We start from the raw sequence: 11,540 nt of genomic DNA on the forward strand, positions 1-11,540 counted from the left end.
TCACACTTTTTTGTCCATTGTTCTCAAAAGGCCTTTGTTACGTTTTTGCTTCTTCCATTTATTGGAGATACCTTTCTAGGTTTTAATGCATTATAAATCACATGAACACGCCTCCAGCCGCTGACATTAGACTGTTGCATGCATATTGGCCAGTATTTAGTCATACTGAACCAACTCTGCCCCCTCAGTGAGACAGAGAGAAGGAGTCGAAGGCCTGGTATGACTTAATTCCCCCTGCATCAAAGGAAAATATGCCTTTTCTTATTTTGTCCATTTCGCCGCTGGAGGGATCCTGATCCTCCATGTGGCCTGGGATTAGCTGCACTATTGTATCTTTGCTTTGAACCTCACTAGGTGGTGCCAGAGGGCGTGAACTAATGCAGCATTGCAAAGAAGTCTATTGCATTATTATTTTTTTTTAAACCTCTATTTACTCAGGGTAGGGTTGTCGGGCGATGACTTCACTTTTTTTGGAACACACGACTTCACACCCACACACACACACACCTGAGGTTACTACCAGGCAACAGGCACACAAGGATTTCAATGTAATTATAGTATGAATATTTCAAAATTATAATAAAATGACACATTTATTCTCCCAGTTTATTTCCCACCCCCCGTCTCTCCTGACTGGTGCTGTAGTTTCAGGCCTCCGGTTACAAACGCTGCCCCAGTTGTGAAGCCCAAACCGCCTGAAACCTGACTGAAGAAAAACACTCAGAAGCTTTTGTGACAAAAAAAAGAAGAAAAAATGAGGTGGTGCATACTTTCCTGTTTTATTTATAGGTACTCTCACCACAGTCACATGTCAGAGGGACACGTGGTTACAGTATGTCTACTTTTACGCCATCTATACATCCTCATTATCTGGATGTCAAAACTGCGGCGTGTACGTTTAATATAATCGCGCCGTTTTTGGTGCGTTTGAACGGTCGCTGGCAGAGAGACATTCCCGGTGTTTACGAGCCAACAACAATGTCAACGTCAGCCGTGCACACGCCGGTATGCTTTGTGAGTCACCTGCCAAGTCTGAAGCCTGTCAAGTGACCCGTAAACGGACCCACAGATGTTTTCTTGTCACTGAAACCGCTGTCGAACGCGTTCGCACGATGCTGATTAAGCCTATCTTCTCCACGCCGCTCTCTCTCTGTGTGTGTGTGTGTGTGTGTGTCTCAGTATGACAGTGTTTGGATCTGGCGTCGCTCAGAAGTGAATTCTACTCGTCGTGCAGCAGTTTGACGGGATAAATGCCTCTCGCCTCTGCGCCGACAAGCGCTGGCTTGACAGAGACGTTTGTTTCACATGAAAGATGCGGCGTACAAATAATCAACACTCGCTTCTGTTTACAAAGACGGAAAACAGAGGCGGCGACAAACAAATGCCAAAATGTAGGTAGGTTTTCAACTGAATTACTGATTTAAGAAAATAATACGTATAATTATACATAAACAGCATTAGCATCCTGCAGATTAAACTCCTGCCTACTACAGCTTTAAAAATGTTCACCAGTTTTAGACATTAATCAAATGATTTCTGCTTTTCACTGTTTTTCACTTTTGATTTTCACAGGAGTGCTGGGTTTGGTCTTCTGCTCCGGCACCTTCAAACAAGTCAAACACGGATATTCGTCCACGAAGACGTTGAAATCGTGCAGCAGCAGCTTCCACTGAGTCCTCTTGCCGTAGATGAGCACCACGGCCGTGCCGGTCGTGTACACGGACGTGAAGAGGAACGTGAGGTTGATGGCGTTCTCGTGGTTCACGACGATCTGGTAGTTCACGTATATGTCCACCGCGAAGAAGACGGCGTAGATGAACACGATGGACAAAGCCATCTGGATGACTCTCATCTGAGAGCCCAGCTTTGGGCGGTGAGCGCCGTTGGTGCTGGCCTTCATGTGGCGGAGATGCAACGCCAGGTTGACCGAGATGGAGATGCAGGATTTGGCCATGAGCACGCCCGGGAGAACGTCAGCCAAGAGCAGGTAAATGATTTCGTAGATATTGCCCGCGAGCGTGTCCGGCACCAAGACGCCGCAGTCTACGTTCCCACTCGTCTGGTTGTCGGCATGGAACACCGCAAGCATCGGCATGCAGGTGCTCATTCCACACAGAGGGATGAGAAAAGCCACCATGGTCACATGTTTGAGGATGATGGTCTGGATCTGCGTGTAGCAGTCGTTGGGTGTAGTCACCAGCTTCACGCTGTAGTAGAAGGTGAGGAAGCCCGTGTCCCACATGATGGTGAACTTGAGGCTCAAGGTCATGACCAGGAGGACCGTGTAGGTCTCCTGCGCGACGTGACACTCGATGTCCACCTCGTCCATGGTCATCCAGAAGTAACAGAGCAGCTGGTGAAGCACGCTGGCCGCGGTCAGAGCCATGATGATGGTTTCACTGGGACTCCACTTCTTCTCCTTCTTGTATTTCATCAGATTCATTAAGAAGATGCAAGTATTGAAGAAAACAGTGGTGACAGCGAACGCACCCGTACACACCCACAGCGCCAATTTGTTTGTTCCCAGCATAATGACGACTTTTACTCTAAACACATCGGCGGTGTCAAATTTGTACGGGGATAATTTGATCTTTAAGCCGCGCGTGTGTGGAGATGTGAAGTGTTTTGTTTTCGACAGGAAGGCCAGGAATTATGCACACACACTCCACACCAGGAGATTCTTCATTTCTGCCACAGAGTGGAATCAATCACACTTTGTCTCTGAGGTGAAAAAGAGTCACACGTTGAGCTTTTGAAAAAACATTAAGCAAAAGCAAACGGGCACAAATAAAATCTGCCACGGTGAGTGGGAAACCTGCTGTTTGGGTGGTCGGAGGAGTTACAGTGGGGAAGAGTTTTACCTCAAACAAAGCTCCCTTGGGTCAAATGAGGAATCTCATTACTCTGAATCCTCCTCAAGGTTCCCGCTTACATTCTTCCTGCCCGCCTGTCGTCACTGTATTATATCCAGCTTAATATCTTTGGCTTGAGCTGAAGAATCCTTTGTTTTGTTTATCCAGGTATTAAGTCTACCCCGCGGTCATCTGTAGGATGCACACAGCGAGGTTGGAGAAGTCCTTGGATTAACATGGTTCTGGACTGGGATTCATATATAAGGAGGAGGTGTGATTTGCATCAGTTCAGACCACAGGTAGTGGGCGACGTGGATTTGCGTTGGCGTGATTTGGGACAGGATGCCGGCGCCCACTGTGGACACCCAGTCACTTTACTGTACACCGACCTGTGCAGCAAAACACATGTAAATAATTATTCCTGCAGCATGGTCACATATTTACAAGCACCAAAACCACACACACACACACACACACACACACACACACGCAAACACCTATATTTACCTGATAAGAAAAGCAAACCACCTTTAAATCACCTTCACAAGCTTTTGCTAATGCAACGCCTTATCACTGCAGTTTATTCTGGAGAGGAACTTTGCAGACTGACCTTTGACACAATGTCAACTTAAATTATGTTATAGTTTTATATCTATATTTTTTTTATATGTATGTATGTATGTGTGTGTATATATGTATGTGTGTGTGTGTATATATACATATGTATGTATGTATACATGTGTATGTGTATATATATACATACATACATACATATATGTATATATACATATATGTACACATACATATATATGTATATACATATATGTATGTATATATGGATATATGTATATATATCTACATATATACACATATACATACATAAATATATGTATGAATATATCTACATATATACAAACATACATACATATATGTGTATATATACATATATGTACACATACATACATATATGTATATATATGGATATATGTGTATATATATCTACATATGTGTATATATATACATATATATATATATACATACATAAATATATATGTATATGTACATGTACTGTAAACAAGAGTCTAACTGAATGAGCATTTCATATCCACCTGCTGCCCTTAAATGTGTTTTCCTTCCACTTGTGCACAGGACTACAAAACCAAAGATTTCGAGGCAGGATTTGACCTTTGAAACACTTTTTTCCCCCCTAGTGAATAGAGTCTTTGACTTTTTAAAGAGGTGTACGTACGTCTAGGAGTTGTTCTCTGTGATCAGAATTCTTGGTCCTTCAATCCGTGCGTTATCTGGAAACTATAGATAATGCATTACAATGACTTTTTAATAATCCTCCATTCAATCCTCGCCTCACCTCGGTATGGCATGGCTTAGGTTGGTTTTTCCACTACAATATAGTACAGGGTTTCTCACTCCTGGTCCTGGGGAGCCACTGTCCTGCATGTTTTAGGGGTTTCCCTGCTCCAACACTCCTACAAGGAGTGAGAAACCCTGATATACTGTAGTACGTCCTCAATGTGGGCGGAGTCATCACTGCAGGTTCTGCACGAGTGACTAATGAGTTGTAAAGCAGTTGTTTTCAGTGTAACTGAATCATTATAACCATTAGAATCAGTTCATTAAAATGATTTATTCAGTATACACCAGACTCCTCTGTTAAATATTGAGATTTTAGACATTTCCCTGGTAATTGTTGAAGATGAACCCACGTATTTAGGATTGTTAAGTCTTTTTAACTGATCTACAGTTCGGCTTGATTCTTTTTCTGTAGCCAGGACAGTTTTTTTCACAGAAATAGATTTCAGGTTCATAATTGTCTTGTTGTTTTCTTTATTACACAGTTATACTTTTGATGTTGAACAGATTAATTTATAAAAAAAATATGTAAACATGTAAAAAAACAACAACTCAAGAATAATAAAAAAAACTGTTTGTTTTATGATATGCTTTCACATCAAATGAAGAAAAGAACAAAAGGTCAGAACAAACATTTACATTTTCAAACAGAGCAAACAGAAGGATACGTATACGTGTGTGTGTGTGTGTGTGTGTGTGTGGGGGGGGTGGTTAGTTCAGCATGCAAATGAAGCAAAAGTCAAACTTTTAAAGTCTGATAAAGATGCTTCTTATTTTGAAACCATTTGTAAACGTTAACACTGCTTCTAGAAACAAAAATACCCAACCTTGACAGTTGTCTGTCCTGAATGGAAGCCCCGGGCAGAATTAATTAATGGGTGCCCACCAGCTTAAAACACTTCTAGCAGCTCTTATGAATTCAACAACGAGTTTTCGGATGGTCTCAGGCCACTTACAGGCTCTTTTGAAGAGAGGTGGGACTGCAGGCACAGAGCTGCTGACTCTGCCTGCTGATGGTGGAAGCTTCAGGCCGGGGACGCGACTACAACTGCTCCTCTAATTACTCATTCACTCGACAAACCGGGAGAAACACACACACACACACACACACACACACACACGACTCCAGCAGTAATTAAACAGTGTTTTGTTCTGTCAAAAAAAAAAAAAAAGAGAAAAAATATCCCAAAGGCAAATTTACGCAAAAGGATAACATGGAGAACTTGACTTTTCGTCTGCCATTAGCAGCTCACTTCAAGTTTAAATTCATCTTTGGCAAAATCCTGTTTCCTCTCTGCCTGATGTGAAAACATCAACCATCTTACCACATGACAGTCCACTCATAGAGATATTTTAACTGCTTTTATATCATCATACCAATTGTATGATGTCATTAAAAAAAGAAATTCCCCTATGATGCTACAAAATACAACTTAACTGAGCTTGACCTGGGGGGGAAGATAACAGCGCTGTATCATCCTGAGAGATGTTGTTCTGTTTTGTCATGAATCTTTAAAATAACTACGAAAATCACAGACTTTGTACATTTAAAAACAGTTACATCTGTGTAAAAAGTGACTGTGATTATAAGAATTACAACAGCGCCGTTGTGCTACGCTTGCACAAGGGCTGAGGTCAGATTTTCCCTGGTAGTTCTCCATTTAAATATATTGTATTGCACCATTTGTCACAAGCATACTGTACATAAGATTATTATTTACAAGACTCTTACTCAATAAGTCTAGAATTCTTCATTTTTTATACTCGGCATAGTCCTGGCTGCGGCTACACCGCGTATCCGTATTTATGGTCATACTGGAGGGGTGCCGCTCTGGTTCCTGTGGCGGTTGGCGTGCCGTTCTTCCCTCCCGTGTAGATGACACTCTGCAGCGGCTTCCTCACCGAGCTGTAGATCACGCCGTGGTGCGTGCGGTAGCCCAGCACCGAGCGGATGCTGGAGGCTCGGATGCTGGAGGCTCTGCTGCCGGGGCGGCTGTCCGGGGCCGCGGTGTCCTCTCTGTGGACGCGAGAAAAGGTCAAATAACATTATATGATGAGCTGATACGATATTCTGAAGTGTTAAGAACTGTTTAATATTGTTTGTTGTTGACATTTCTCTTCTGGCATTGTAAAAAGGGACTTACCCGGTTAAAGGAATACTTCACCGATTAGCATTTAGCTTTGTATTACTAGAATAGGGCTAGTATTTTTGAAAAATTGTGCTTCCCAACCTCAGTTTCCCCTGAGTCAAGAAATATCTTAATTCTTTTTTTGTTACGAGCCCACCAGTGACACTGTCCTGTTAGCGTAACTGTTAGCAAAGATGGCCGACACTGTTTACGCTCTAGGAATGAGGTCCCGTCCCGGAATTAGCGTGCAGTTTCACACTTGGTACGAGGCTTGAAACTGCAACGCTAATTCCGCACTTTTTAGGGGGGCGGGACCTCATTCCCAGAATGTAAACAGTGTCCGCCATCTTTGCTAACAGTTACGCTAACAGGACCAAGTGTCACTGGTGGGCACGTAACAAGGAAAAGAAGGAAGATATTACTCAACTCAAGCACAATTTTTCAAAAATACTACTCCTATTCTATATACAAAGCTAAATGCTAATCGGTGAAGTATTCCTTTAAATAAAATAAATGTAATAAGAAGGCAAGTGAGGAGTCTGGTACACATTCAGTACGTTTCCATTAGGGATGCAAATCGGTATCGGTCAATATCCGATACTGGTCAAAATCATTGGATCGGAAAAATGGAAAATCCAATACATCTAATTAATTAGTTCAGACACGGTCTAAGATGACTGTATCAGACTGATATCGGTATCTGTAGATACTCGAGTTTGCGATATTGGTATTGGACACAAAAAAGTGGTATCGTCCCATCCCCAGTTTCCATGCACAGTTGGTCAGTTATTATCCTAGTACACCAGCGCTAGTAGGGATATGATTATTTGAATCCTCAGGTTCAGCTTGCAGCTTGTTGTAAACACGTCGAGCACCATAATCCGAGTCTTCTCTACCGTCCACGTCTCTGTCGCTGTTGTCTTCTTGTATTATTTTCCTGGTTTTAGTCTGGGGCTGGAACTGTGCACAGACGGAGCGCTCAGGCCAGATTAAGTCCGACTCTGGTGTGACAGAACAAATATGTGCAGTCGTTGCTCGACTCCCTATCACGTTATCCGGGTGTGTTAGTCTGAACGGCACGACAACTAACTAGAGTAGAGGTGTTAAACCTGTGGCCCACGGACCACATGCGGCCCTCAGGTTGATTTCCTGTGGCCCACCACTTAATATGAAGTTATAATGACGTTTTTTTAAGGCAAAGACTCTATTTTGAGTTGTATATTGCTCCATATTGCTCCGAGTCTAAAACAGACATTAGAATCCAAACGATAAAATACGTTGGAGACCATTTCACATCCCCGGGAACTCAAAATGTACCCACAAAATGAGCGTCAATTGAAATCGTTATTGTGAATAAAGTCACGGTACCTTATTTCGTTGGAGATCTCTTTCTCGTAGCGGCGCTTGTGGCAGCAGCAGATCAGGAGCCAGATGAGAAACAGCAGGAGGAGCAGCAGCAGCAGAGCGCCGATCACCGCCCCGACGATCACACCCACCTTATTAGTCGCTGGAAGAGAGGACGCGGCGGAACGAGGGCCTTATTGCACATGCAGTTCAAACATAAAAAGGGTGAAAAAGAATGTGGAAAAAAAGACTTACGGTTGTACGCGTGCAGCTCATATTTACACTGAGCCGTGCCGACGCCGTTTTTCGCTTCACACACGTAACGCCCAGCGTTGCTATCTGTGTGGTTCTTTATCATCAGAACGCCAGACTGTGGGTCTAAAAGAGAAATTTGGAGAAATCAGTACGTCATCATGCATGTGTGGATCTGCATTTTGGCATCTTTTTGGATCTTGGCCTGTCCTCACCTTGGGTTGCGGTGGGCGGTATGACACCTCCGGTTGCCCTCGTCCATACGTAGGAGAGAGGATTGGATCCTTGGGAGGATTCACAGTGGAGGGAGACGGTGCCGCCTTTTTCCTCGCCACCTTCGACCCAACACTTTGGCGCCGACGGGGGAACTAAAATGGAAACAAACACACGGTAAAGAAAGCGTGAGCACTTTGGCTCTTAAAGGTGCGAGACAGCAGAACAATGTCTCTTGCTTCACAGAGGAAGGTGTGAACACCGAGCGGGAGAGCGTCCACATTCCTCGTGAATGAGTGCGACTGTCTGAGAGAAGAAAGAGGAGCGCTGAGCAAATCAACAGGTCAAACCGGAAAGAAGGAATTCCTCCTCACCCATCACCACCAGAGTGACTTTCCGCATGTCAACACCCGGTGATTTCTTGACTTTACACTGGTATGTGGCCGTGTCTGTGATCTTCAGATCTGATAGAGAGATAGAGGCATCTCCCTGCTTCGGGTCCCCGGTGAATTTGATCCTCCTGGAGACGCTGGCGTCGCCGTACTGGTGCGTCTGTCCACCTGCGTAGGATAAGATCTGAGGACGCAAAAGACTTTATTCAGTAATCCTCCCTCGTCTTAGGATTGCTGCAGCACAGCACCGTCCACCCACCAGTTTGTCCTTCTGCGTCATGTCCGGGCTGAGGTCGACCCACTCGATGTCCAGCTGTCCCGTGTCCTGCGGGCTGGGCGTGTACGTGCACCCCAGGTTGACCGTCACCCCCACAGGTTTCTGGATGGTCTGCGGCCCCGAGGACGTTATCTCCATCGCGTCTGAACCAAGCGGAAACATTTTGGTCAGATTTCTGCATATCATAATAAGCAGCTCTCCTGCTCCCCGTGGTTTCCCTAATCTTCACAACACACAAAAAAAACAACAACGACGACTAATTTCTCTCCCAAACACATTAATATTTCCCTCACTTAATGCCATTCACGCTCTGGGCCTGTGCTCATAAACAGTCTCAGCGTGGAACACAAGAGCTGATTTGAGTCTAATCAGCCTTTTAAGTCAAACTGAGGATTTAAATTCAGTCAGAGTTGAAATAGTATATTTATGAAAACGAGCGCGAGGCGTATTAATTGGAGGAAACGCGCGTAAATGACGGCGATGTAAACGCGGAGATGGAGATGTCTGAGAGGTGACAGGCTGACTCGGGCCTTTAATCGTTCCTCATCGTCCTGACATTTGGAGGAGAGAACTCCAAATGTCTCTGATTGTTAGAAAATGGCAAAAACAAAACATGTTTACTTGGGTAATAATGTCATTCATTGTCTCAGGAAAGGTCTTTTCATTCAGAATCGGGATGATTTACCGCCGCTGAACGTCTCAATCATATAAACGATGAGATGTGCTCGCCACGGGAATCCACGGCGACAAAACACACGCGTGTTAAAGGTGTTTATGAAAGGCTGTGAGCGGCAGGTGTGATGAAAGTCAAATGGTTAACTCGTGAGAAGCTCCCTCGAGTAAAACACTACGATCTGAATAATGAGCGTTTGATATTTAGAGAGGCAGCTCGGCTCAGTTGTCAACAACCCCCAAAAAAAATTCAAATCCTTTGCACCTTATCATTGGCTCAGACAACAGGTTTCACACACACTCTCCTCTCACTTTTGGAATCAGAGCTCGGAAAAACACAGAACTGATCTAATGAGGTGGATCAAAATAAGGGTTTAGCAGGTTTTTTTTTTTTTTTGACGCGGGTTCTTCTGCGCGTGCTGTTTTAGTTCCACTCCGCTGCATTCATTTGATTTGATTTTTGCTTTTGTTTTTATGGTCTTCGTATATTAAACTCGGCAGCTTGGACCGAGGCCCAAGTCTAATTACCCCCCGCCGGGGATTGTAAAGCCTCGAAAAAGATCTCACTTCACAAATTCACTCAGCTCAGCTTGACCCTCCTCAGCAGCAGCAGCAGCAGAGGTCTGAATGCTGTGCAGTGCACCTGCCAGCCACACACATTATTTATTAAGCGCATGTCAGAGCACTCTGTTGCGAGGTTCTCTGATCAGACAGCTAGAGGGACACCTGTTCTAAAGTCCTTTATCCTCCATGTTGAGAATATTTAAGTGTTGCTGATGAAAAGCACACAGACAACAAGCCCCATCAAAGACATGGCAGATGCAATGTTTACTTTGCCTGTTACCGAGCCAAAATGCACTCCCGGGAAATGATCTCACACTCACCTGTCCTCAGCTGGATCGTGAGCACAAACAGCAGAGCCACCTTTAGCCTCACAGTTGTGAACGCGAGCTCCATTATGACCCTGAGAGCACATAAAAGTGTCAAGTCCGGGAATTATCCCTAACAAAGTACATTTTATACCTCCTTTAATTCCAAACGTGTGATCCAATGTCATATTTTCATCTATCTCTGTAATATAGTTGTTTACTTTAAGTCTAACACTGGAAAAAAACAAACAAAACTGTAGAGAACATTTTGAATATTAATGTCAAACAGACAGATGAGTGTTTTGTTCTGGAAGTTGTGACATACCTTAAAACTGAAGAAACAATCCAAAGTTTGACAGAAGTTTGGCCTCCCAGGCCCGTCAGTGCTGCCCGACTGGAGTACCTGCTTATTATGCTCTCAGGTGAAACCCAGCAGCCGTTACTATGGCCACACCCTCTCTGTCCATAGTGCATAGTCTTGGCCACTCCTTAAGATTGGAACATACACAACTTCCCACAGTGCTGAATAATAAGCTGTAATTTAGGAAACGTGTGTGTGTGGATTGGATACACAGTGATTTATTGTTTAAAATAAAATAAAATAATAATAAAGAATTTAAAATTCATTTTACTCAAACATCTTCCATCATAACACACGTCAGATTTGATTTAGAGAGTGCAGTTGTGCGTCAACACTTGAAATAATGATTGTTTTTGTTGTGTTGTTTTGACGTTGTATACGGTAAGGCAGGCGAACAAACAGTAGTGTAACTTACTCGACGTGTAAATGTGTTCCTGAACGAGTTGTTGCTATTTTCTCCAACCACTCCCTCCTGACACACCCATGGAGAACAAACAGAGCCGCTGCTGCTGATGCTCGCAGGCACACAGTACACGCAGTACACACACAGTACACACACAGTACACACAGTGCGTCGATAATGCCTTAATTTATACTTGAGGGCCAACGGTGCTGCAAAGTGCCGATGCAACTCCTGCAGCTGCTGCAGAGTTAGGGCTGTAAATACAGTGTTTTTTATTGGACGTATAATGTATTTTTTTTATCACTTATTACAGGCCACATGTACAGAAGAGGATTAGGGCCAAAAATATATTTGAGTTCTGACTTTAACTCTGAGAATAAAGTGAGAATTCTGAGTTTAAAGTGA

At 43.7% G+C, this 11,540-nt stretch overlaps 2 protein-coding genes across 2 annotated transcripts; both read right to left on the reverse strand.

The window, feature by feature from the left end:
• Positions 1 to 579: 579 nt before the first annotated feature.
• LOC131464298 (taste receptor type 2 member 19) lies at positions 580 to 2,800 on the reverse strand. The gene has a single exon (XM_058636719.1). It carries the CDS (start codon positions 2,528 to 2,530, stop codon positions 1,544 to 1,546), a length of 987 nt encoding a protein of 328 aa, XP_058492702.1. The 5' UTR covers positions 2,531 to 2,800; the 3' UTR covers positions 580 to 1,543.
• Positions 2,801 to 5,763: 2,963 nt separating this feature from the next.
• On the reverse strand, positions 5,764 to 10,798 carry vsig8b (V-set and immunoglobulin domain containing 8b). Its single transcript, XM_058635064.1, has 8 exons — positions 10,697 to 10,798; positions 10,387 to 10,466; positions 8,813 to 8,973; positions 8,536 to 8,737; positions 8,164 to 8,316; positions 7,952 to 8,074; positions 7,721 to 7,859; positions 5,764 to 6,240 (listed from the first exon to the last, which is right to left on the reverse strand). The coding sequence occupies exons 2-8, from the start codon at positions 10,457 to 10,459 to the stop codon at positions 6,009 to 6,011; spliced, it is 1,083 nt and encodes a 360-aa protein (XP_058491047.1). The 5' UTR covers positions 10,460 to 10,466; positions 10,697 to 10,798; the 3' UTR covers positions 5,764 to 6,008.
• Positions 10,799 to 11,540: the final 742 nt, after the last annotated feature.

The sequence above is a fragment of the Solea solea genome, chromosome 8, assembly GCF_958295425.1.
Source record: "Solea solea chromosome 8, fSolSol10.1, whole genome shotgun sequence".
NCBI classification, from domain to species: Eukaryota; Metazoa; Chordata; class Actinopteri; order Pleuronectiformes; family Soleidae; genus Solea; species Solea solea.

Bases quoted from the DNA above. Each gene is read 5' to 3' on its own strand.
- LOC131464298 (XM_058636719.1), bottom strand. From the start codon at position 2,530: ATGCTGGGAACAAACAAATTGGCGCTGTGGGTGTGTACGGGTGCGTTC.
- vsig8b (XM_058635064.1), bottom strand. From the start codon at position 10,459: ATGGAGCTCGCGTTCACAACTGTGAGGCTAAAGGTGGCTCTGCTGTTT. The intron at 8,974-10,386 runs GTGAGTGTGAGA...CGCTTGGTTCAG, and splicing joins CACGATCCAGCTGAGGACAG to ACGCGATGGAGATAACGTCC. The intron at 7,860-7,951 runs GTAAGTCTTTTT...CCTCTCTTCCAG, and splicing joins TGAGCTGCACGCGTACAACC to CGACTAATAAGGTGGGTGTG.